General features: G+C 40.6%; 2 protein-coding genes and 1 pseudogene across 2 annotated transcripts in view; 1 reads left to right on the top strand and 2 right to left on the bottom strand.

Moving 5' to 3' along the window:
* LOC127569183 (polycystic kidney disease 2-like 1 protein) overlaps positions 1–17209 on the bottom strand; it is a 43408-nt gene extending 26199 nt beyond the window's left edge. The window contains exons 1-3 of the mRNA XM_052013576.1: positions 17152–17209; positions 7633–7728; positions 3642–3772 (exon numbers count right to left, since the gene is read on the bottom strand). Coding sequence (XP_051869536.1) covers positions 3642–3772; positions 7633–7728; positions 17152–17209 — 285 coding nt within the window. The remainder of the gene's footprint in view (positions 1–3641; positions 3773–7632; positions 7729–17151) is intronic.
* Positions 17210–19916: 2707 nt separating this feature from the next.
* LOC127570107 (uncharacterized) lies at positions 19917–20058 on the top strand (annotated as a pseudogene).
* Positions 20059–24104: 4046 nt separating this feature from the next.
* myot (myotilin) overlaps positions 24105–25181 on the bottom strand; it is a 44849-nt gene continuing 43772 nt past the window's right edge. Inside the window, exon 10 of the mRNA XM_052013575.1 lies at positions 24105–24259. Within this exon, the coding sequence (XP_051869535.1) occupies positions 24105–24259 (155 nt within the window). The remainder of the gene's footprint in view (positions 24260–25181) is intronic.

Below are 25181 nucleotides of genomic sequence, written 5' to 3'. Positions count from 1 at the left end.
GGAGAGGTAAAGAGTAGGGAAATGGAGGATTGCCACAACATAAAAAATGGTCACAGCCAATGGAAGGAAAGTGGGCCTAGACATACTTGATATGTTGCTTCTGATCACAGACCAATTCGAACACGTTAATTGAATGGAAGCTGCTGCAGTTCTTGAAAGCTGTGGGACATATGAAGGAGTCCGAATGATTAAATCAAGCCCCAGATTTCAGAGAAGTTTGCAATATACTGTATATGAAACCTAAGCTCTATCCTGCTGTTGCCCTGTGTCCAAAGAGTTGAAAGTATTTCCTTTGGCATTAATCTTCTCCCTAATGCAAGTATCATTTCCAGACTTTTGCTGATAGTCCCTGTAATAGCCAGGCAGAAACCAAAGGCAAAGAAAATGAGGGTGTAATGATCACATCTGCAGCAGGCAGCTTGTTATAAATCTAGTTACAGGAGTAACAGCATTCTGTGACAGACTCTGTACAAAAGCTCAACCTTTATATAACCCTCACAGCTCCAGCAACCTGGGTCTGATCCTGACCTCCGGTGCAGTATGGAGTTTGCACATTCTCTCTACGACTGCGTGGGTTTCCCCTAGGTGCTCTGGTTTCCCCCCACATCCCAAAGACATGCAGGTTGATTGATTAATTGGTTGCTTTAAATTGCCCCAAGTTTAGAGGTAAGTAGTAAGTAGGAGCTGGGGGCAGTTGTCGGGAATGCAGTGAGAATAGGTTATGGGGAAAATTATTGGGGGAATGGGATTGCTCTGTGAGCCAGCACAGACTTGATGGTCCAAATGTTCTCCTCCTATGTTGTAAGGAAATATAGAAATCCTCAGGTAACTGCAGATATCTAGCTGTGAGCAGATACACTCTTTTTTGATAGTAAGGATTCATGTAAAGACTTTTTCACAATAGTTACAGTTCTTTCCTCATTTTGTTTTTTCCCTTGGCTTTAAGGACCCCAATGCAGGAAAAAGTCCACTTAATTAAGTCTTTTAACATACTACAGTTACAAGAACATCTTTAAAATAATCTAAGCCTAAAATTGCAAACCACAAACTACCTCATCAATTTATTTGAGAAAAAACAAAAGTTACTCTAAATAGATGCTTCTTAGTTGTGTTGTTTGTAGTTTGTGGGGAGGATAAGGATACAAGGTAGCAATCTCTAGAGTACTTGCTCTCACATCCAGTTGTATTCAGAAAAATATTGATTTAGCTGATCATTAACAATGAGACACATTTTACACAGTGAAATAGCCCTGGAAGAATTATTGATGTGAAACATCTCAAATCTCGGGAACTGCCAATTTTATCACTGGTTTCTTAATTATTGTTATATGCATAGTCAGAGCAATCTTATGAAAACTGTACTCATGCCTTTATATATTATATGGTATAATTTCCTACCAATCTCACTGTACAAATCTAACAATGTAACCTCTCTACTAGTATGAGTATTTATAATGTTAATGGATCCAGCAGGATCTCAAACTTGTAGTATCATGGCTTGAATGTTAGATAGATGAACCAATCTGGATAACTATGCCACACCAGAAACCATGTTTTTTCCTTATATCCTTATATTAGTTCTGGACCAAACCAAAATTGAGAGAAATATTGGTTAATTAAAATGACAATGTACGGTCAGACCTATTCTTTTCACAAAGTATACTCATCATCTTACATCATCATAATAGTACTTATATGTACTTTTATAACACAAATAAGAACCAATGACAAAACTCATTAGGTACAACCTTACTGACAACATGATTTGCTGCAAGGATGAGGGATCTAAAGTATTATCTTTCACAGTTACCCCCCAACACTTTCTGTTGCTTTGAAAATTTCCTTTAGGAGGTGTGACATTGTTTTTTTTAGATGAGTATTAGTGTAGATTACTAAACTAATTCAAACACTTCCCTTAATCTTCCCATAGCCTGCGTTGCTCAATAAAGTAATGCATTATTTTTTTTCAATATTTTAAATTTATAACAACCCAGGACGCCATTCAACCCATCATATCCATGCTGACACCCAAGGAAACATTTGCATTAATCTCATTGCCCCTCTCCATATTTACCTGCACCCTTGCAATTTATTCTCTCACACAAATGCCCATCAACTTCCCTTTGATTTTTTTTTGCCATTAACCAACAGTAAGGGGTAAGTTACAGTAGCCAATTAACATACCAGTGGGATTGTAGGAGGAAACCTGAGCATCCAGATAAATCTACCCAGTACCAAGAAGATGTGCAAATTCTGTACACGCAGTACCTGTGGTCAGGATTGAACCTGGGTCCCTGGAACCGTGAGGTAGTAGCACTAACTGAGCCACTGCTCCACCCTGCTGTGCCACTGTAAAGTACTACGAGCCATATTATAAGGCATAGGATGCTGTATGAATGCAACTTTCCCTCTTTCACCTTCCTTTAAAAACTATTTGGATAGATATTGCATCTAAATTGTATTTATATCACTATACATAGCAGGATACAAGACAAAAGAAAATATGCTGACATCACCACATAGATTCATGAGGAATGAAAATTTAGGAAAATAATTGACAAAAAAAAGGGGCTACCAGGGGTATGTAAGATATATTGTATCTGGATCACAGCTTCATAATTGCTATATTTGGACAATGCATTTTCTGGCACTTGTACCAGCATAATTAAAACTATAATACAATGAATATACATGGTTTAATCTCATTAAAAGTGATTGAATTTAAGTTCGCAGCACTATAGAAATGACCCATGCTGGTTTTTGTAAAAGAAATTCTGACTAAGATGATTGGTTAGAGTAGATGACATTAGGGACGGAACTTTGATTGCAAGCTCCACATGATTTTACAGAAAAAAAAAGTTTTCCTTGAATATTTTTAACCAAAAAACTCTTATTATGCACAAAAGATCCTGAAGTTGGATCTCCAGGTTTGGTCTTATAGCCAAGGAGTGTTGCAATCTGTCCCTGTGCAATGGAGACAGAATAAGTTAGGAAATTTATACTGCAGACAGGCAAACTTAAAGGCCATTATGTGATTTTACTTATGTGCAAAAACAATGTCACGCCTCCTAAAGGAAATTATCAAAGTAACGGAAAGGGCTGAGTAGGTGGGTGGGGGGTGGAAACTGTGAGATAGCTAATATTATAGATCCCCCATCTTTGCGGCAAATCATGTTGTCAGTAAGGTTGTACTGAATCAGCTTTCTCATTGGTTCTTACTTGTGCCATAGAAGTACATGTACAGTTAAGATGTTAAGTATACTTTGTGGAAAGAATAGGTCTGACCATACATTGTCATTTTAACTAACCAATATTTCTAGGCATAAGATTATACCCTCTTGATACTTACACTGAACTTGCCTTGCATTGAGATGGAGGAGACTGAGTGATGGAGACCAGATTGTCTGCTGTCTAAGCAGCAAACAAAATCTAATATTTTTTTTAAAATACAGAAGAGTGCTGACTTTTTTTTATATAACATCAGTGAGTACTTTGAACAGGTACTCAGGGTTATGGCTAACCTCCTTTAAACAAGTCTGTTCTTCCCAATTAAAACATAACCAAAAATTGCTGTTTGTTTTAGTTACCAATACACGACTAGAAGAGCATAGTCAAAGGACATTTAAGAGACATCTTGATACCTCCCAGAAATTTGCCATGCTTGTTATCGACTTAAAGTCTATGTGACTGACGAAGGAGGTGGTTTCTAGAAAGAGCTTAGACATAATGTTGGTGAAGAAATACATATTGTAATTTACCATTCCAAAGGTCACTGCAAAACAAAAAAAAACTGTGAAACATATGTACATGTGTCATCAAAAGAACCTTGCATACCAGTATAAATATCATTAAATAGTTCAAATCTACTTTGTAACATCAATAAAATGTGCTTTTCTGGTCCCTATACCCTTCAACAATGGAGTAGCTTAATCCCTGAGAACCAAGGTGACCGGTGTTTTTAACTTAGATATTCCAAATTCAATTCAAACCAAACTTTCCTGTGTCAGTGGTACATGTTGGACTCTCAGTTGCAATTGAGAGGGAGCTGCATTGTTCCAACAAATGTATAACTGCAGGCACCCAAGAAACTGCATGGATTTTTAGGGGGAAAATGCATGGAAGGCAGCAGGAAGTGCATCTCTAACTTTGCTGCCTGTTCTCTTGTGCAACACAGATCAATTGACTGGTATTGATAAGACAAAACCTTGCAGCTTGGGAAACTTGATGGACTTTTCCTGCTGTGGTTCAGAAGAACCTAGCAGGATTTGATTAAACATAACAGTTTCCTTGACAGCATGGAGAAAGTTTATATCAATTGCCAAAGTGCCAATGCTATTTTGAGACCTATACTGCAGCAGTGAGAGAGAGAGAGAGAGAGAGGAGAGGGCTGAAAACTTTAGTGTCATGGAATTAAGATGCTTCATATGACTGCTATCTAAATTTGGTTATGAAGTAAAAGGACTTTTTTTATCGATCGAGGATTTGAGAACCAATTGATAATGCAGGTCTTCCCAGGTTATGAACACTTGACATACAGATACTCTGTACATACAAACAAGTGTTTGGGAGGCCAATGGGATGGATTTGTTAGCTGCTGTGGGGCTGCAGGCATCTTCTGCCAGGTGGGAACAGGTGCCTTCTTTCTGCACACCTCCTCCCCCACTGCAACAATCAAGGGCTGGTTCGAACTGAGCAGAACTGGGAGTGCTGAGCAGACTTGTTCACTCACTGAGTCAGTGAAGCTGGATGACGACCTCTCTTCCTATATCTGCTTACTGTCCTGTCACAGCTGTTTCTGTTCATTTCCCACTGACCAACAGTTTGGGTAAATAACAGTTCTCAGGAATGGAACCCTGTCGAACCGAGCAGAAGTGCTTATAGTGTGGCAATTAGCTAATGGGAGTTACTTGAACCTGAGGTTCTCATAAGATAAATATGCTCTACCAAATAACAAGACATTACAAGACCCGGCTAATTAATAAGACTACATTATGAGAAAAATCGAAGTGGCAGCCAGATCTATTTAATATCAGGAGGGTAAATAGGTGGTACCCAGTGTGGAACTTGTTAGTTAATGACAGTTTCCTCATCTGGTATAAATCCAGAATAATTTCCTCCCCCCCCCCCCCCCACCCCCACCCCAAGAATACTGGCTCAATCTTCTCAATATCCTTTCTAGTTATCCTTCATATGTCCCAGGTACATGTGATTGACAGATTGTCTTAGAAACAAGATTCTTGGATTTAACTACAAGAACACAGATGTGAATAAGTAGATATTTGAAATATATCCAGCTAAAAATTATGCTAATCCTATTTTCTTAACTGCAATACCATGACCCCTAAGATATCTATTAAATTTGTATTCTAATATTTCTATTCTGTTTTGATTTTATTCTAAGTTCACTTGGTGACATGCATACTAGGATTTCCTCCACTGAACAAATTTCCACCAGCTTATCTTTGAATTATCAAGTACAAAGCATACTGATAATAATTTTTAGTGTCCACAAAAACTTTTCCCTCTACCTTCCACAATTTACATGAGGGGTTAGCACTACTAAATTCCTGATGGTAAACCCTCTATTCTGCTACACAGAACTGTGAAATTCTGAGAAAACAAAACAGAGATAGGAGAATAGCTAGGCCCTGTGAGACTATTCAATACCATATCTGATCTACCTTAACTCCAGTTTCATATTCTCTCTCCTTATCCCTTGATTCCCTTCCTATCTAAAGATCTATCATTCTCAGCCTTGAATATCCTCAGTGACTGAGCATCCAAAGTCCTCTGGGGTAGATAGTTCCAAAGAATGAAGGTTTTCCAGTTCTCCAGTTTTAAAAAATCATGTTTTTTCATTCCATCTGCTAAAATGGATAATTTCATGCCTCTTCCATGTTATGTCCCTTATGCTGCCTTCTTTGCTAATTAATTAAATTGTTCGCTGCCTCTTTATTTCATCCTCCCAATTTACTTTTTCAACTTAGTTTCACCCGTCAATCCGATGCTTGCTGACCAAGGCAAGTTTCTGTCTCAATTTAAAAATTCTCATTTTTTCTTTTCAAATCCATTTCATTTACTCCTCTTGCCCTAGTTTCCTTTTGGATGTCTTCCCATCTCTATGTCTGGCCTTTTCAACATCCTAAATTTTTGTCACCTCCACAGTGGCTAAGCTTCTTCGTTATAGAATTTCCTCTGTAAATGTAAATTACAGTTGTTGATTTGAGTCAGGATATACTTGGAACAAAATTTATTGTGGATTTGCAAATCAAAACTCAATTAACACTAAAGACAGCAAATTAATAAAAAATAGGAAATCAGTTTTGTATTCAACTTCTAAATACTAAGCGGCTATGGTTTACCACTTAAGGGTTTTCATTCTATCAATTTAATGAACTAAATGTTTTTTCGTATTTTCCTTCAGCAAGTTCAGAAGAATTTTTCTCCCTTAAGAGTGGTGGTATTTTCCTCAGAGGTCCAATGAACTACCAGACTCATAGGTTTTCAAATCTATTTATCTCCATTATCCGTTAATTTATATGCAATATTAAACAGTCAATCACATGTGGCATTACAAAACATAAAATTACACTATAATGACAGAGTTACACATTTTAATGATTCTCAAGTCTATTATATCGAGTGTTTTTTTCTGCTCTCTGTATTAAACTTGTGACTCTGGCTGAAGTTATGTGCTCACTCTCATCCTCGCTTACCCATCTCTTTTCTCTGTCTCCATTACCTTTATCCCTGGGCTTTTACAGCCATGTGAACTCTCTCTACACTGATTTGCTCTACCTGACCCATGAGATCTTTGCCATCTTCTTCCAGATTCATTTTAAGGAACTGCCACTATCTAGCAGCAAATCAGCACCACCCTGAGTTTTTGACAAACATGGAGCATTTGCTATAACAGCCCCTGACAGCTCCACCGTAGAAATAGTTTCTAGGCCTGGGTGCAGGATTGTTGAACTATTTCCCTGCATTGAAATTATTGGACATATCCTAGTACGATTACCCTAAGCATGTGAGTTTGATTTATGACAGGTTCTAATCCATCACTTAAGGTTTTTGCACGTCATTGTACTCTAGGATACTTACAGCTACTACTTGGTAACTGTTTCCTGAGTTACCAGACACAAACAGCAGTTGGGTTTGAGCTGCAAGAAATTCTTAACAAGTTTAGTTCTGACAGAGCAATAATGAGGGAGTGAAAGAGCTGCGGTGAACGTCACCAAAGGAAACCACTCTTGTAAGTTCAATGATTTTTGAAGAGTAAAATCTTTGCTCAAGTGATCTTCATTGCAGCGGTGCCTTTATTGAGCTGTTTAGAGCAACTTATGGTGCGTAGCCAGAGTTTTTATATTTTTGGGGCCATAATGACTTGGTGCACAACAGTTACCTAGACTGCCTGTACAACGACTAATTCTTGATCTTAACTCATGTATATCAGGTGTTTAGCAAGTCTCTGGACACCAACGTCCAATGCACAGTTACACCATGACAGTGTACCACATAACTGTCTCCATGTTTCTTTCCTAATTGTAGAACTTATCAAACTTCTGGAGATTTCACACAATCTAGTCCAAATCATACTAACCATGAAAATATATAATGTGTTTTGATACTTACATATAGAGAGATCCAACAGAAAAATTATATAGACTAAAAACTCTTGCAGTGTTGATTTCACATTTTCCTCCTTGTCTTGAATCAATTTAGTTCCAGCTACACATAATGGGAGATGGGAGAGAAAAGATTCTATTTTGTTGAAACATTTTACTGAATTGCAGTATTGTGTAGAAGGTGAAAGAAGCAACTCAGCTGCAGTGAACCTTCAGTTTCTTAATCAACACTTTTGTGCCACATGTTCCAGATGAGTATGTAACCACCATCACAGACTTTATCAGCAAGTGTGTAGAGAAATGTGTATCAAAGAGATCAATCTGGGTGTTACCAAACAGAAACCATGGATGAATCGGGAGATCCACTTCCTACTGAAGTCCAGGACTGTGGTGTTCAAATCAGGTAACCCTAACCGATATAAGAAATTGAGATATGACCTTTATAAAGCTATCAGGGATGTCAAGAGACAATACCAGTCCAAAATCAAGTCCCAGACCAGCGCCAGTTGTGGCAGGGCTTACATGCTATAACAGGCTACAAAACGAAGTTGGGCAGCATCACTAACAACAGCACATCCTTTCCTGATGAGCTTATTGCATTTTATGCACATTTTGAACAGAAAGGGAATGGAATGTCAGCACCCACCCTGACAGTCTTCAATGCACCTGAACCCACAGTCACCATTGTAGACATCAGATCAGTCTTCCAGAGATTGGACCTGTGGAAAGTATCTGGCCCGGATGGTGTCCCCGGCCATATCTTCAGATCCTGTGCAGATCAGCTGGTAGGGGTATTTGCAGACATTTTTAATCTCTCCCTATTTGAATCTGAGGTTCCCACCTGTTTAAGAAGACCACTGTCATCCTGGTACTTAAGAAAAATAAGGTAATGTGCCTTAATGACAACTGCTTGGTGGCTCTGACATCCACCATCATGAAATGCTTTGAGAGGCTGGTCAGGGCATAGACCAGCCTCCCAGACAACCTTGACCCACTGCAATTCATATACTGCTGAAGCAGGGCCATGGTGGATACCTTCTCCCTGGCCCTACACTCATCAATAGAGCTTCTGGACAGTAAATACACCTATGTTATACTATTGTTTATTGACTACAGCTCTGCCTTCAATACTATAATTCCAAGCAAGCTCATCTCCAAACTCCTAGACCTGGGACTCAACATGTCCCTTTGCAACTGGATCCTTGACTTCCTAACCAACAGACCACAATCAGTAATGATAGACAGCAACACCTCTGCCACAATTATGCTCAACACTGGTGCCCCACAAGGCTGCGTCTTCAGCCCCCTACTCTACTTTCTATACACTCACGACTGCGTGGCCAGATTCTGTTATAACTCCATCTACAAATTTGCAGATGACACCACCGCAGTGGGCCAAATCTCAAATAAAGATGAGTCGGAGTACAGGAAGGAGATAGAGAGCCGAGTGGCATGGTGACATGACAACAACCATTCCCTCAATAACAGCAAAACAAAAGAGCTGGTCATTGACTTCAGGAAGGGGTGATGCACACGCTTCTTTTTACATCAATAGTACTGAAATCAAGAGGGTTGAAAGCTTCAGGTCTCTGGGAGTGAACATCACCAATAGCCTGTCCTGGTCCAACCACATAGACGCCACGGCCAAGAAAACTCACCAGTGCCTCTACCTCCTCAGGAGGCTAAAGAAATTTGGCATGTCCCCTTTGACCCTCACCAATTTTTATCGAGGCAACATAGAAAGCATCGCGGATTGGTATGGCAACTGCTCTGCTTGTGACCACAAGAAACTGCAAAGATTTGTGGACAAAGCTCAGTACATCATGGAAACCAGCCTCTCCTCCATGGACTCTGTCTACACTTCTTGCTGTATTGGTAAAGCAGCCAACATGATCAAAAACCCCTCCCACACCAGACATTCTCTCCTCCTCCCTCCCATTGGGCAGAAGATACAAAAGCCTGAAAACATGTACCACCAGGCTCAAGGACCGCTGTCACAAACCAGCAACAAAAGAAACACACTGAGCATGATTCAGTGTTAAAAACTATTTTATTAATCACTACTTATGATAATACGTAAAATAAAAGTAAAAATGTTAGTATGTTAGAATTCAAAAATGTTAAACCTCGAACGTTAACCCCAAAACTAAACTCGTCGTGTGTGTGTGTGACAAAGTCCAAAACTCCCAGTTCCTGAATGGTTCTTAAAGTTCAGTTCCGCAAGCCATAAGGTGAAACATGAGCAAGGGCTTCTTCAACAACCACCGTTGTCTGAAGATAAGATGTAGATGTAGAAAAACATAGAGAGAGTACATACGAAATCCAAATGTTCCACGATGGAACCCAAACGACACTTCAGTGTTTACTCGGTAGTGACTTCCTCACCCCGAAAAGCATCCGAACCGTGGTCGTCCACATACAAATACCTGTTTCCTTCTACAGGTCAGCAACAAAGTGAACTCCACCGGATTACTTCCAACTTTTCCATACATGGATTTCAGTGGTAAACACAGTTATTGTTTCTCATCCATCGATAGAGAAAAACAAGCAGGCTGGTGTCTCTCTCCCTTCTCTCTCTCTCTTCTTCTTCTTCTGACCTCTTCAACAACATCATTACGTCCTTTATCTTCTATTGACGTAAGCACGCCCCACACACACATACACACACACTCTCTATCTTAAAGGGACTTTCACTGAGTCCGTAACACCTCCCACCTAAAAAAAAATTTTCCAAGAAAATTTTAACCGCGCATACAGTTAGTAATGTTAATAATTATCATGCTACACAACTACAGACTATCAGATTAGTACAGATACACGTTTCCCATTTAACATCGGGAAAGACAATCAGCAATCACATTATCTTTGCCTTTAATGTGAGTTATCCTGAGATCAAACTCTTGCAAAATTAAACTCCAGTTTAACAGCCTTCTGTTCTTGTTTTTGACTCGGCTCAGAAACACCAATGGGTTATGATCTGTATACACAGTCAATGGTTTCTGAGCGGTGCAAACATATACACTGAAATGTTGCAAGGCTAAAACAAGCGACAGTAATTCTTTCTCTATGGTGGAATAATTCTTTTGATGCTCATTAAATTTCTTTGAAAAGTAAGCTACAGGATGGTCAATATCATCAAGGTCACCCTTCTGCAACAACACAGCTCCTGCAGCTTCATCACTGGCATCTACTGCTAATGAAAATGGCTTTTCAAAGTCAGGTGTTCTGAGCACAGGATGGTAGCATAAAATGGCTTTCAGCTTCTTAAATGCTTCTTGACAAGAATCTGTCCAGACAAACTTTACTCCCTTCTTCAGAAGATTAGTTAGGGGAAGAGCAATATCAGCAAAATTTTTACAAAATTTTCGATAATATCCAACCATTCCCAAAAATCTTCTAACAGTCCTCGTACCTGTGGGAATAGGGAACTCAGATATTGCTTGAACTTTTGCCTGAACAGCAGCTTGCTTGCCTTGACCTACAACATAACCAAGATACGTCACAGTGGCATGGCCAAATTCACTTTTAGCCAAGTTAACTGTAAGGTTAGCCTTGGAAAGTCTTTCAAACAACCTTTCTAACGCAGAGATGTGATCTTCCCAAGTATCATTCCCAGTCACTAAGTCGTCAATGTAGGCATCTGTATGTTTTAACCCATGAATCACTGAATTAATCATTCTTTGAAATGTTGCCGGAGCATTTTTCATTCCAAATGGCAAAACATTGTATTCATACAATCCAGAAGGGGTTACAAAGGCTGAAATTTCCCTTCCTCTTTCTGTTAATGGAACACACCAGTACCCTTTTAATAGGTCAATCTTTGTAAGAAATTTTGCCTTTCCCACTCTGTCTATGCAATCATCCACCCTAGGAATAGGGTAAGCATCTGACTTTGTTACAGCATTCACTTTCCTGTAATCTGTGCAAAATCTAACAGTTCCATCAGGTTTAGGTACAATAACACAGGGCGAACTCCAATTTGAAGTAGAATGTCTAATAATATCATTTTCCAACATGTATTTGATTTCCTGATCAACAAGTTTACTTTTTTCCACATTCATTCGATATGGGTGTTGTTTGATTGGTTTTGCATCCCCAACATCAACATCATGGGTAATTATCGATGTTCTGTTTGGAACATCTGGGAACAGATTTTTAAATTTTAAAATTAATTCTCTCATCTGTTGTTTTTGTGAAACTTGTAAATGGTCCAACTTCGTTTCAAGGTTCTCCAGGATATTTTGGTTTTTTAGTTTCGATGGAACAATATTTGGTCTAAATTGGCCTTCCTCAACATCAACATCAGGCATTCTAGAAACAACCTTTTCACCATCCACCAAGGCCACAACTGAATCCCTCTCATAATAAGGTTTTAGCATGTTTACATGACAGAGTTGTGTTTTCTTGCGTCTATCTGGTGTTTTGATTATATATGTTAGATCAGTCACTCGAGATTCAATAACATAGGGTCCAGAAAAACGAGCTTGCAAGGGATTATTTTGGCTAGGGAAAAATACCAACACCTTTTGCCCCACTGCGAATGTCCTAGGCCGAGCACGTCTATCAAAATATGTCTTCATTCTTATCTGGCTTGTTTTCAAATTCTCTCTCGCTAGCTGGCAGACTCTCTCCAACCGAGTTTTAAATTTTTGGACATGGGGAGGTCTCCATTTCCTCATTAACACTCCATTTTTGACATAGTATCCAGTTGGCACTTTTTCAATCTCCTCACATGAGAGTGCTTTTTCTTTCAATTCTGTCAACTCAGGGTCCTTTGTCTGTTCCACCATGAAATCCTTCCTCGACAAAGACAAATCTTTAAATTCAGGCTCACTGTAAGGATGTTGATCCTCCAGTGAAGACAGAAAAGTCTCAGATAAGGCATCATAATTTTCTTCCTGTTTAGGACTGTCACAAGGAACTACATCAGACTGCACCGGACTGTCTGTCTTGGCTAATTCTCTAGCTCTAGCTCGAGTCACCGCACATGATGGGTAAACATCTGGATCATCCTCAGACTCATCAATCCTTGGTTTGGTTGTTAACCGTACCACAGGATCACTTTCTCCATTTGCAAGGTCATTTCCCAATAACAAAGAAACTCCTTCCACTGGCAAACTAGGTCTTATCCCTATCTCGACTGGTCCTTCTACGAACTTTGACTTTAAAATCACCCTGTGAAAAGGGACAGACATGGTCTCACCTGTAACGCCTCGTACTAGATTTACTTCACCAGTGTCACTTTCTTCACCAAAATTTAAAACACTGTCCAGCAAGAGAGATTGACTAGCCCCAGTATCTCTAAGAATTTTCACTGGCACCTGGGGTGACTCATCATTCAGTGAAACAAAACCCTCTGATACATACGAACGGAATTCTTTTCTCACCTCCTCCAACTTTTCCGCTTTTCCCTCTTGCAAGGACTGATCTTTAACAGCATCTCCTGAACCTTTTTGATTTTTAATTGCCTGAAAGCAAGCATTGGGCCCAGCTTCCTTCTTTTTCTTCAAAAGGGCACAATTAGATATCACGTGGCCAGGTTTCCTACAGTAATAACAAGTACGCTCAACAGGTTTCTCCAGCCCTGGCTTCTTTTCATCTTTTCCTTTTTGATTACCTCCCAATTTAATCTCTGGTTTACCTGGATTGTCTTTGTAACTCTTTTGAAAGGTTTTAGGTTGTCCCCATTTGGATTTATGGGTTAAAGCATAATCATCTGCCAACCTAGCAGTTTCTTGTAAAGTTTCCACTGCCTTTTCTCATAGACTGCTTTACTTCTGTAAGGTTTAGCCTTGTAGCAATCTTTATCAAATCATCCTTTTTCGCCACCTCCAATCCCTTTTGGGTTGGTGACTCCAAAAATGCCTTAATATCCATTGCTGCTGGTTTCCACACACACAAGCCAATTAGAAAGAATTTATCAGACCTCCCTCAACAATCTTTGGATTGAACCCCGAACAAATCTTGTCAATCTGGGAAACGATCCCAGACGACACTCGTTAATCTTGGGAACTATCCCAGACGAATCTCGTTAACCTTGGGAACTATCCCGGACGAGCCCCCAATTTTGTCACAAACCAGCAACAAAAGAAACACACTGAGCATGATTCAGTGTTAAAAACTATTTTATTAATCACTACTTATGATAATACGTAAAATAAAAGTAAAAATGTTAGTATGTTAGAATTCAAAAATGTTAAACCTCGAACGTTAACCCCAAAACTAAACTCGTCGTGTGTGTGTGTGACAAAGTCCAAAACTCCCAGTTCCTGAATGGTTCTTAAAGTTCAGTTCCGCAAGCCATAAGGTGAAACATGAGCAAGGGCTTCTTCAACAACCACCGTTGTCTGAAGATAAGATGTAGATGTAGAAAAACATAGAGAGAGTACATACGAAATCCAAATGTTCCACGATGGAACCCAAACGACACTTCAGTGTTTACTCGGTAGTGACTTCCTCACCCCGAAAAGCATCCGAACCGTGGTCGTCCACATACAAATACCTGTTTCCTTCTACAGGTCAGCAACAAAGTGAACTCCACCGGATTACTTCCAACTTTTCCATACATGGATTTCAGTGGTAAACACAGTTATTGTTTCTCATCCATCGATAGAGAAAAACAAGCAGGCTGGTGTCTCTCTCCCTTCTCTCTCTCTCTTCTTCTTCTTCTTCTGACCTCTTCAACAACATCATTACGTCCTTTATCTTCTATTGACGTAAGCACGCCCCACACACACATACACACACACTCTCTATCTTAAAGGGACTTTCACTGAGTCCGTAACACCGCTTCTATCCAGCTGTTATAAGACTATTGAATGGTCCCCTAGTACAATTAGGTGGACTCTTGACCTCACAATTTTCCTCATTATGGCCTTGCAACTTATTGACACTGCATCTGCACTGCATGTTCTCTGTAACTGTAACACTTTATTCTGCATTCTGTTATTGTTTTCTCTTGTACTACCTCAATGCACTGTTGCAATGAAATGATCTAAATGGATGGTATGCAAAACAAATTTTTTCACTGTACCTCAGTACATGAGACAATAATAAACCAATTTATCAATATTTCATGGATTGTGTAATGGTCTTTGACTTTTAGAACATATGTTTGAATCCATACCAATCCCATGGACTGAAAATTTCAAGACTAGATGGGAGACATGCTGCCATGAGGGTATTTGGACCTTGCAACAGGATACTGACAGGTTGAGAGAATGGGATAAAACATGGAGTTTAATGTGTGAGGTTAGGAACTTTGATAGGAGGAATCAAAAGACAGGTTATTACCTAAATGAAGACAGACCACAAATGGGTGGAGTGCGGAGGGACGGTCTCGTGTATGAAACACAAAAGGTTAGCATGTAGGTTCAGTGAATATTTAAGACAAATGGCATATTGCCCTTTATTGCAAAGGAGTTGTCATTTAAAAATAAATAGGTATTGTTACATTTGTAGAAGGTGTTGGTGAGGCTGCGGGGAATATTGTGTACAGTTATGGTCCCCTTATTTAACAAGGGATATACTAGAGATTCACTATGCTAATTTCTGGGAAGAGAACTACAAATGGTGAAAAATACCTGTATTCTTTGGAGTTTATAAGAATGAGGAATGATCTTATTGAAACAGTTAAGATCTTAACAGGGCATGGCTAGGAAGATATTGAAATATTTCCATTACAGGCCTCCCTGGTTTACATGAAAAACACGTCGATGCTGGAGGAACTCAGCAGGCCAGGCAGCACCTGTGGAGAAAAGCAGGCTGTCAATGTTTTGGGTCAGGATCCTTCTTCAGGAATGGAGATAGGAGAAGGGGAGACCCAATATATAGGAGGGAAAAGCAGAGCAGTGATAGGTGGACAAAAGAGGGGAGGTGGGGTGGGCACAAGATGGTGATAGGTAGATGCAGGTAAGAAATAGTGATAGGCAGGTGCAGGGGAGGAGGAGAGAGCAGATCTACCGGGGAATGGGTCAAAGGTAAAGAGGAAAAAAGTGGGGGGCGGGGGGGGGTGGTGCCGGTGGTAGAAAAAACAGAGATGGGCTAGGAAAAGGAAGAAGAGGCATGGTTGGGGGTGTGTTTGGGGGGGCAGTTGTCGGGATTACTTAAAGTGGGAGAATTCAAAGTTCATGCCGTTAGGCTGCAATTCAATGTTCATGCCATTAGGCTGCAAGGAACTTTGCAGCCTAACGGCATGAACATTGAATTCTCCCACTTTAAGTAATCCCCACAACCCCACCCCCAACCATGCTTCTTCTTTTCTTCCCTTTCCTAGTCTATCTCTCTTTTTTCTACCCCCCCTTTTTACCTCCTTACCTTTGACCCATCCCCTGCTCTCCCCTCCTCCCCCACGCCTGTCTATCACTATCTCTTACCTGCATCTACCTATCACCACCGTGTGCCCACCCTGCCGCCCCTCTTTGTCCACCTATCACTGCTGTTTTTCCCTCCTATATATTTGGCTTCCCTTTTTCCTATCTTCAGTCCTGAAGAAGGGTCCTGACCTGAAACATTCACCACCTGCTTTTCTCTACGGATGCTGCCTAGCCAGCTGATTTCCTCCAGCACCATAGCTTTTTCATGCAGATATTCCAGCATCTTCAGTCCTTTGCTTCTCCCCAGTTTACAAACGGGTTCCATTTTTACAGACATTCATAATTTGAATTTGTCCATAAGTCGGAAGATGCCACAAAAATCACTCAATACGGTTACTATACCTCCACAGTATTGTAATGAATGGTGTTGATGAGGGCAAATTAACATGAACATTTATTTATTGTCTTCCCTGCCGAGTTACAATAGTATAGGATCATGATGTCCCACGCTCAGTGACTGATTTCAACAGCCTTGAAATATCAGTGGATGTTACATTGTTTAATAGAGTATTCCTGCACAATTATCAATAGAAGCTGTTGTCAATTTCCAAAGCATATCTTTTGAGTGGCCTGCTGTGGTGAACCTGGCAGCATGTGTTACTAAGAGACAATGGTGTCTGATTACTGTGGGGAGGTTACGTGTAAACAGGTTTTTTTTTCTGTATTTGACTAATAAGGAAGAACAATTACTAAAGGTGGAGAGAGAGAAAACTCATTCTGCCATTTGTACGTACATTGGACTTTTGAATTTAATAATATTGTGGGAGCTCGTTCATATGTAGGGGTTGTCCATAAATCGGGCATTCATAACCCGGGGATGCCCTGTAGTAGGACAATTGCAAATGAGGGAACATAGTTACCAGATCAAAACGTAGCCATTTAAAACTGAGGTGAGTACAAGTATTTTCTCTGAGAAGGTGATTTATTTGTCTGGTTGTTTTAGGAAATACCTAAATACTTGCCCAGGTCTCAGATTCCCTGTGCCACACAGAAAGTCTGTGGAAAGGTGTTAGCAACGAGTGGCTGGTGCCATTGGTTTATCACCGAATCTGAAATCAAGGCCACCAGAAAAGGGATCAATAATTCTTGTTGAGACACAGATAACAACATTTCGGGAGTCGTGTTGTACACAGAAAAAAATCCCTCAATACCTGCATATTGAGGTACTAAAGGACGGTTCCAAGAAAGATCTTTGATGGGCTGGGGCATCTATGCGTGTGATTTAATATTCCATTCTGCGCATTGTTTGTAAATCTATCAGAAGTCAGATTACCTTTTCTATCACTCTTTCTTGCGATTTGATTGCTCAATATCCTGATTGCTCGTTTCGCCAACATATCTCGCTGCGGTATTAATGATCCTTCCACTGATCAATTGGACCTCATGAACTAGTTAAGTTGATGCCAGCCGTTACATTAACGCCGAATATGGGAAATGGGGGTTTAACGACGTTTCCCGCGGTCGCTGGTTTAAACCTGAGTTGCCCGGTGCAGCGCGGGAGTGGGAGCAGCAGCGCCCGCTGCCGGTGCAGCGCGGGAGTGGGAGCAGCTGCGCCCGCTGCCGGTGCAGCGCGGGACTGGGAGCAGCTGCGCCCGCTGCCGGTGCAGCGCGGGACTACGAGCAGCTGCGCCCGCTGCCGGTACAGCGCGGGAGTGGTAGCAGCAGCGCCCGCTGTCGGTGCAGCGCGGGACTACGAGCAGCAGTGCCCGCGCCCAGAGAAACCGTTGTAAATTAGCACACGCCTCACCATCCCAGTGTTAAAGATCGCAGGTGAGAAGGGTGTATTATTTCCACTATATGAACATTAGATACTGAATTATTTCACAAGCCATAAACTGACGGAGGGCAGGTTACCAACCATACATTTTAAGAAAGAAGGGCAGGGATAAAGTTGTTTTCTCCCCTCAACCCTCCCCAGGAGAGATCTTCCATCGCCCCCTCAAGCCACAGGTAGGGTTTCGGCCAGGAGCATTCTTTGAGGAAAAAAAAAATTAGGGGAAAGTGGGCGCTATTGGTAGGTCTGTGGCGACTCACCGTCTAGTCGGGCGAACCGGCTCGGCAGTCGGGTCATCAGGGGCACACCTCGGGCGCCATTGCAACGACCATATGAGGGACCGTTCCGAGTCATACGGAATAACGGATCCACTTTTATTTTGGACATTGGAGGCAGGGAACAGGTTTTCATGGCGGACCGCCTCAAACCGGCCCATTTGGATCTGCAACAGCCTGTCGAGGCCACCCCCCTAAGCGGCAGCTGGCACAGCCCACGGACCTTGGGGACTGTCTCGCTGGTTCTGGGGGGGGTTGTGTGGCGACTCACCGTCTAGTCGGGCGAACCGGCTCAGCAGTCGGGTCGCGTGGCGTCAGAGCGACGAGGCCCAAGATGGCAGCGGGCCTCGTCTTTCCGAGCGACGAGGAAAACCCGCACACGGGAAAGTCCTGATGACGTAGGACTTACGTCATTGCCGGTTGTTTTGGGCGGGAACATTCTCCCTTAAAGGGCCCGCGCAAGGCGGGAAAATAAACCAGTTCTGTTTGGCAATCCTCCGAGTAGAGTCTTGTTTTATTCCGCGGTAGCAACCGCTACAGGTCCAACATTTATCAGCCATCGCAAACTACCCTTGAGAAGATGAGGGTGATGAGCCACCTTCTTGATCCCTGCTAAATTGAAGGAACCTATTTATTTTTATTCTGTGTTTTCTGCCCTTTACCCTTGAAAATGTATTTTATGCAATAACATCATAAACATACTTCATTTGCTCCACTTCATTCCCCAGAACAAGACACAGCACCAGTTCCTCCTTAAGAGGGAATTATGATGATCAATCAATTCTGGTGATCCATTGCAGGAATACTGCCCTGTTTTGTTTGTATTGTTACCGACTCTCATCTATATAAGAATTATCATTAATCTGCAGTGTTTTCTCCATCTCCTTCCTACCATTTTGTGGCCTTTGTACACCTAGTTTCATAACATACTGGAATTCCAGGCTGCTTCAAGCTGGCTCCTCCTGCCACACTGTCTTTACTTATCTAGAGCAAATGTACAAATTGCTCATTGAAGCTCTCTTCAACCTTGTTTGTGATGCCCCATACAGTATGACACTTTCCAGTTATAAACAGCATCACGTAGGGCCAGAACAAGCCCAATCCACAGAAAGGCTTTGACTTCAGATTAAGCTATGCCTCGGGCATGACTAGCTGTCAAATATAATGAATGTCTCTACTAAAAATTAATCACACACTATTAGAAGTTTTAAAAAATATTAAAATGTTTTCAAAACTAAACCAAATAGTGTTTTAGTTTTAAAAACATTTTAATATTTTTTAAAACTTCTAATAGTGTGTGATTAATTTTTAGTAGAGACATTCATTATATTTGACAGCTAGTCATGCCCGAGGCATAGCTTAATCTGAAGTCAAAGCCTTTCTGTGGATTGGGCTTGGTGTTAGTCAATTCATTCAAAAAATATAGATTGTCAGAAATTTGCCTCTTTCCAGCAATTTCTTTCATTAAACTAAATAGTGTCGGTAAACTTTCAGTGATGGAATACAGTTAGGAAGTTGCTGGTAAGGATCTTTCAGGAAATTCAAGCCTTCCAATTTCGCACATACATATGCAGAGTCCCAAGTTTCCCGACAGCCACAGACGAAATACCAAGACCACATGGTCTGCCAGCATTTTTCAGGAAAATGTGGACCATAGTTCCTTAATTCTGATCTAATGAACTGTCTTTATCCTCCTGCAAGTACATCCTTCTTCCATGTTATAATAAGTAGAACCACTTTTTCCTCAATTATCCACATCTTCCATAAATATTGCGAGAATGGTGACTCTCTTTTAACTGGGTATCTTACTCACATGGGATGTCCACAGCGCGCGCGTGCGCACGCACACACACACACACACACACACACACTCTCCTGTTATCTAAGTTTCGAGGCTATCCCATATCCCATTGCACTTCGGGTGTGCTGATGCCTGCGATGTCCCCAAATGCGGGATACTCAGCTGCATAATTTGTGGTAGTGGGGGACTGCGTTCGTGCTCTCCCCTGGTATTTAATCTAAAGACAGAATTCATGTGACAAATATATTTGTGTGTAGCTGCTTCTGTCTGGGGCAATTTTATCTGCTGGGTATCAAGCAGCAGCTGTGAGGGTAAAGGAATTGTACATGTTTCACGTCGGTGCTGTGGTTTTTATAAAAAGTAACACTAAGTTTAACAAGCCAAGGACAAAGTGTTGAAACTAAAATTTGCTGGATAGTTTATCCAGCCAGGCCCATGGCACTTACCAGTATACCAATTATGATAAAATGTCTCGCTTCTTATCTGATCTGGAGAGTCATCCAGAGCACATAGTTAGAATCTCAATGATAGGTCTACCTGCTCATGTTCCTTTGACAGGGTGTAGGATCAATCCTTTTCCAATTCTAGATCTGTTCCAATAAGAAATTTATATATAATTGTTATCTATGAAAGCTGATTACATGATGGTTGAGAACTGGAGTTTCAAGATTCTTTAAATGTATGCTGAATGCAAAACTGGGGACACAACTAACTGTTTATGCGTAGACGTGATAACCCTGATTGTAAGGGAGGAAATTTAGTCAGCAGATGGGGCTGTCGTGGTTTATTTTTCAGCTGATTTTGTGAGATCAAGCATTAGTGTTAACACTTTGGTGATTGAACCCAGCAGCTGAGAATAGTGATGAGTGGTGGGTTAGTGAATGGAGACAGAAGAGACTGCAGATGCTGGAATCTGGAGCAATAAATAAAACTTCCAGAAGGACTCAGTGCGTCATTGTCAGAATGGGTGACATTTCAGGCTGAGACACTGCCTCAGGACTGAGAGTGTAGAGGGAAAATAGCCAGTATAAAGAGGTGAGGGGGAGGGATGAGATGAAGGTTGGTAAGTGATAGGTGGAACTAGATGAGGGAGGGATAATGGGAAAATGTTGAGACAGGCTGGTAAGTTACAAGTGTAAGCAAATACAGGGGGGTGGGGGAGGTGTTTAAGGTTAGGTAGATGGAACCGGGTGGAGGAGGATAGGGTAAGGGTAAGAGTAGAGACAGAGGCTGGGAGGTGATAGGTGGAACCAGATAAGGGAAGGATGACAGGCAGATGGAATCAGGTTGGAGAGGGAATAGGAAAGGTGAACCACGGAAGAAGAAACACAGACTGATATGTATATGGGTAAGAGGCAGATACAACCAGGTAGGGGAGGGTGCTGAAGCTAGGTAACTTGGGGGGGTTGGGGAACAAAGGGAGGGAGACCCTGGGTGCAGCTGTGGGATTGGGAAATGAACACAGGGGAGTGGGTTAACTGGAATTGGAAAATTCAATGTTCAATTCATTGGTTTCCCAAACCCTCAGGCTTCACTACCCTCAGGCAGTGTGTTCCAGATTCCAGTCACCTGGGTGAAAGAAATTATCCTCAGATCTCCTCTAAAACTCTTACCTCTTATTCCTAAACCTATGCCCTCTTGATATCTCCACTATGAGGAAATGTTTCCTACTATCTGCCCTATCTATGTTCTTCTAAGTGACCTGCATTACAGCACATTATCAAATCAACTCAGGCAGTGGAAATTTTATGTCAGCCGTCCAGAGGTCTGCTTGGGGAGGGTATTAGTCAAAGGATGAATCTGATTGTGCATTAGTAGGTTGGTGGGCATGACTAATGGAGAGTAGTTTTCAGCCAAGTTTGTAGGGGTAATGCACATCTCCATATGACTAGCCATTGACTTCCTATTCAGGATCAGGGGAGGTTTGGGCAATGGGCTGGGAAGGTGAAGGACTGGTGTCATATGAAGAAGTCATGGGTGAGGAACCTGCTGCAAAACGTAACAGTCAGTAGTTGGATGTTAACAGAGCAAACATCCTTGAGATTTATGATGATGGTGGAATCTCCTGGGTGACATGTGTACAGACAATAAATTTCTGGACTGGGGAAAGCTTGCAGTGTCCACAAGACTCATAGTCCCACACTGCTCTTTGTAAACTTATGTGTTGTTTAAAAAAAACTGCAATCATCATGCACTTCAGATTAGAGCCTGGTTACCTGATCCCAGCCCAATGGGACACAAATATACATGTTATCTTCGGGTTGGGTAGTGCTTCAAAAAATAAATCCTACTTGGGACAATTCAGATTCAGGTTGTGTTTCAGTTTTATATCTGGGCAGTCTGTTATTGCTGATTGACTAACTGATTGTCATTGATATTCTGCATTGCTTTCATTGCAACAGGCAATGTTGCACCAGTGGTGACAATAAGCCCTGTTGAGGGATGCAATGTGATCAGACAGGGCTGCACTGGAGAAGTGTAGCCACCTTGCACATTTCTCCCAAAACAGCAGATATGTTGTCCTGAGTCTATCAACTCTAACAGGGTGTGGATTCTTGCAGCTCTCTTTCTGATGACTTGTCCAGCAGCTGAGTTCCTTTTAGCAGACCTCCCTCCTCCACTAGTCACAGATAAATTTCCAGAAGGACTCCTTTAATAGTTGAGAATTTTCTATGGAGAGTGGACTGGGAATTTTAAACAGTCCAAGTAGCAAAACCAATCTTCCAAAAGCCAATAGCTACAAAAGTTTTTTTTATTATTTTGTTTGAGAGCTGCCCAGAATCCGTCTTAATATCATGGAAGAAAAAACAGATGGAAGTAAATTATTCTGTTATGTATATTATGCACAACAATGGTGTTATTCTTTCTGTGCTTTTATTAATGCAAATCAGTTTCAGAAATAATTTTGAATAAGATTTTATTGATCAATGAATGTAAAAGTAAACATTCCGTCTTTATAATTTATATAAAATTGTGAGGAAACCTTCTTTTGACTGTCATTATTCTGCAAAGCTGGGACTTTGATCCTTTATTTCATTGTTAGAAGCCTGCATCTAAAATAGGGAATGAAGTACTTTCAATTAAAGTTACTGCTGATCTGGACAGCAAATAAATTGTAGCTTCTTCAGAAAAGCGCCATGAAAAACACAGACCAATTCTTTGCAGAATGGTGCACTAACTTATTGGTTTACATTTTACCTAGATTTCTTTTTTAAAATTTAGTGATTAATAGCAGTACCTTTGTGTTATCTAAAGGATGGAATTAAAATGGCCATCAAGGGGATCATATCCCTGTGCACCACAAATAGAAATACCATTTTCTGGGGTAGTTAGGAAGGCACTCATCCACAAAACTAGCCTTTCTGTGAATGTACAAGCTCTTTGCAAGGATAGAAAGCCAGCAAATTAAAGGATAACATGTCATTCCTCTATTAAAGATATTCCCACATTGTTATATCTTTTTAATAAATGTGGTGCATAATTTTTAGAAAGACATTTGTGAGCATACGGCTGCACAAAGACTTGGTGCCTGCTCTTTTTCAATCTAAGAGCCTGAATTGATAGAAATATGCTTTTAAGCAGAGAAGTGGAGCTCTTATACTAGTCATGGATGTCAGAGATTGCAAAAGGTGTCATCATTGCACTTAAGGTGGCCTTCAAAATAGCATTGTACTGCTCATGGGCACACTTTGTAATTTTCCATCTCGATGGCTCCATCCATCCGAGGCAGTTTACTGGTTTGCACTTTTAGCTTGCAGTACTGTATTTCACAAAGTTAACTTTTGTAAGTTGGTTATTTGTTACAAGCACATTTATAATCCTGAGATTGCTACAATAATTTTACTTTTAAAGTTCTTTGGACTTCGAACTTTGTGCATGCAGCCATTTAAAATAACCTGCTAACATGTTTTTACTCAAACCCAATTCCACAAACTTATAAGAGGCAGTATGCCATAAAATGTTATGCACACTTTATTCTGCTTATTAATTTTCATTATGTTCTCACTTTACTTAACTGAATCTGTACTATGGAACAGATTTATAGTTCTGTGCTATGGTACCATATGTACATGAAATAATAAGCCTTAATGTGTAACATTTTTGACCGTATGCTGTTGTGTTCTTGCATTTTACAACTAAATGCACATTTATATATAAAAATCTAATTACTTTGTTTACAGTAAGGTGCAGATAAAACGTACATTCAGCAAGCTGGAAAACTAACATTGTATCTTGAGTTGAAGTATGAAAACATCACAGATCTTCACTTTCTACTAAGCCAGGGTAGGATGCAGTACATTGAGAGTCTGGGGCCACCAGAAAACCCTGACCATTAAGCACTGAGTAACGGGTAAAAGTTGGTCGGACCTTCAGTGACTTTGTGTTTGAAACGTGTTTCACTGGCCAAGCTATTGGGAGAAAATGGAAAACATAATAGAATTTTAAAGTCATTTAAAAATTGTTAATGTTATAAATTATCATCAGCAAGTGCCTTCTACTTCTGTATTCTTGATCAGTGATAAAGCTATATTCACTACTTGGTTACAAAAGCAAAATTCTGCAGGTCCTTGAAATTGTAAATAAAAACTGAAAATGATGTAAACACTCAGTAGCCCAGGAAGCATCTTTATAGAGAGAATCAGTTAACATTTCAGTTCAAAGACCTTTCAGCAGTTCTTTTACACTCTTGCAAATGCTGCCTAATTTGATCTTTTTCTGTTTCTATTTTACTCCGTTTTCTGTTTCTATTTTACTCCATCCTTTATCCTGTTCCAACCTCACTTACTTTTGCATACATTTTTAGAAAAGCTCTTCCACAAAAGTTATTGCGCTTTCAGAATCCCAACTGACTAAATTTTCTATTCACAATGATACTTCTGTGCCTGTTGATTTAGTAAGACACTTGCTTAACTCCACCTTTGATTCCCTCTCCATGGCTATCCATTTCTCCCATCCTGGTTACTCCATCTTTGTTCTACTAAGCTACGCGAGGCAGACATGAACATAATTGATCAAACCATTCATGGACAGATAAGGTTTAACCAACTTTAGTCAGTAACAGGTTCCTATTATTTACAAATCCAAGGTCCATCCAAGCAAGTTAATACAACCACCCACTTCTTTGCAACCCCTTTTCTATTTATTGTTCATCCCTAATAGCTCTTAAACTGAGGAAGCAGTTTGGAGTCAACCACATTAGTGGGCCAGGAGTCACATATAGATCAGCCTGGATAAACATAGTAGATTTATTTCCCTGAAAGACATTAGTGAAACCAGATCAGTTATATAGTAATTGGATAGTTTCATGGATACTGTTACCAAGATTGGGTT

Source organism: Pristis pectinata, chromosome 4, assembly GCF_009764475.1.
Source record: "Pristis pectinata isolate sPriPec2 chromosome 4, sPriPec2.1.pri, whole genome shotgun sequence".
NCBI classification, from domain to species: domain Eukaryota; kingdom Metazoa; phylum Chordata; class Chondrichthyes; order Rhinopristiformes; family Pristidae; genus Pristis; species Pristis pectinata.
The sequence above is the reverse complement of the archived record's forward strand: the minus strand, read 5'-3'. Positions and strand labels throughout refer to the sequence as shown.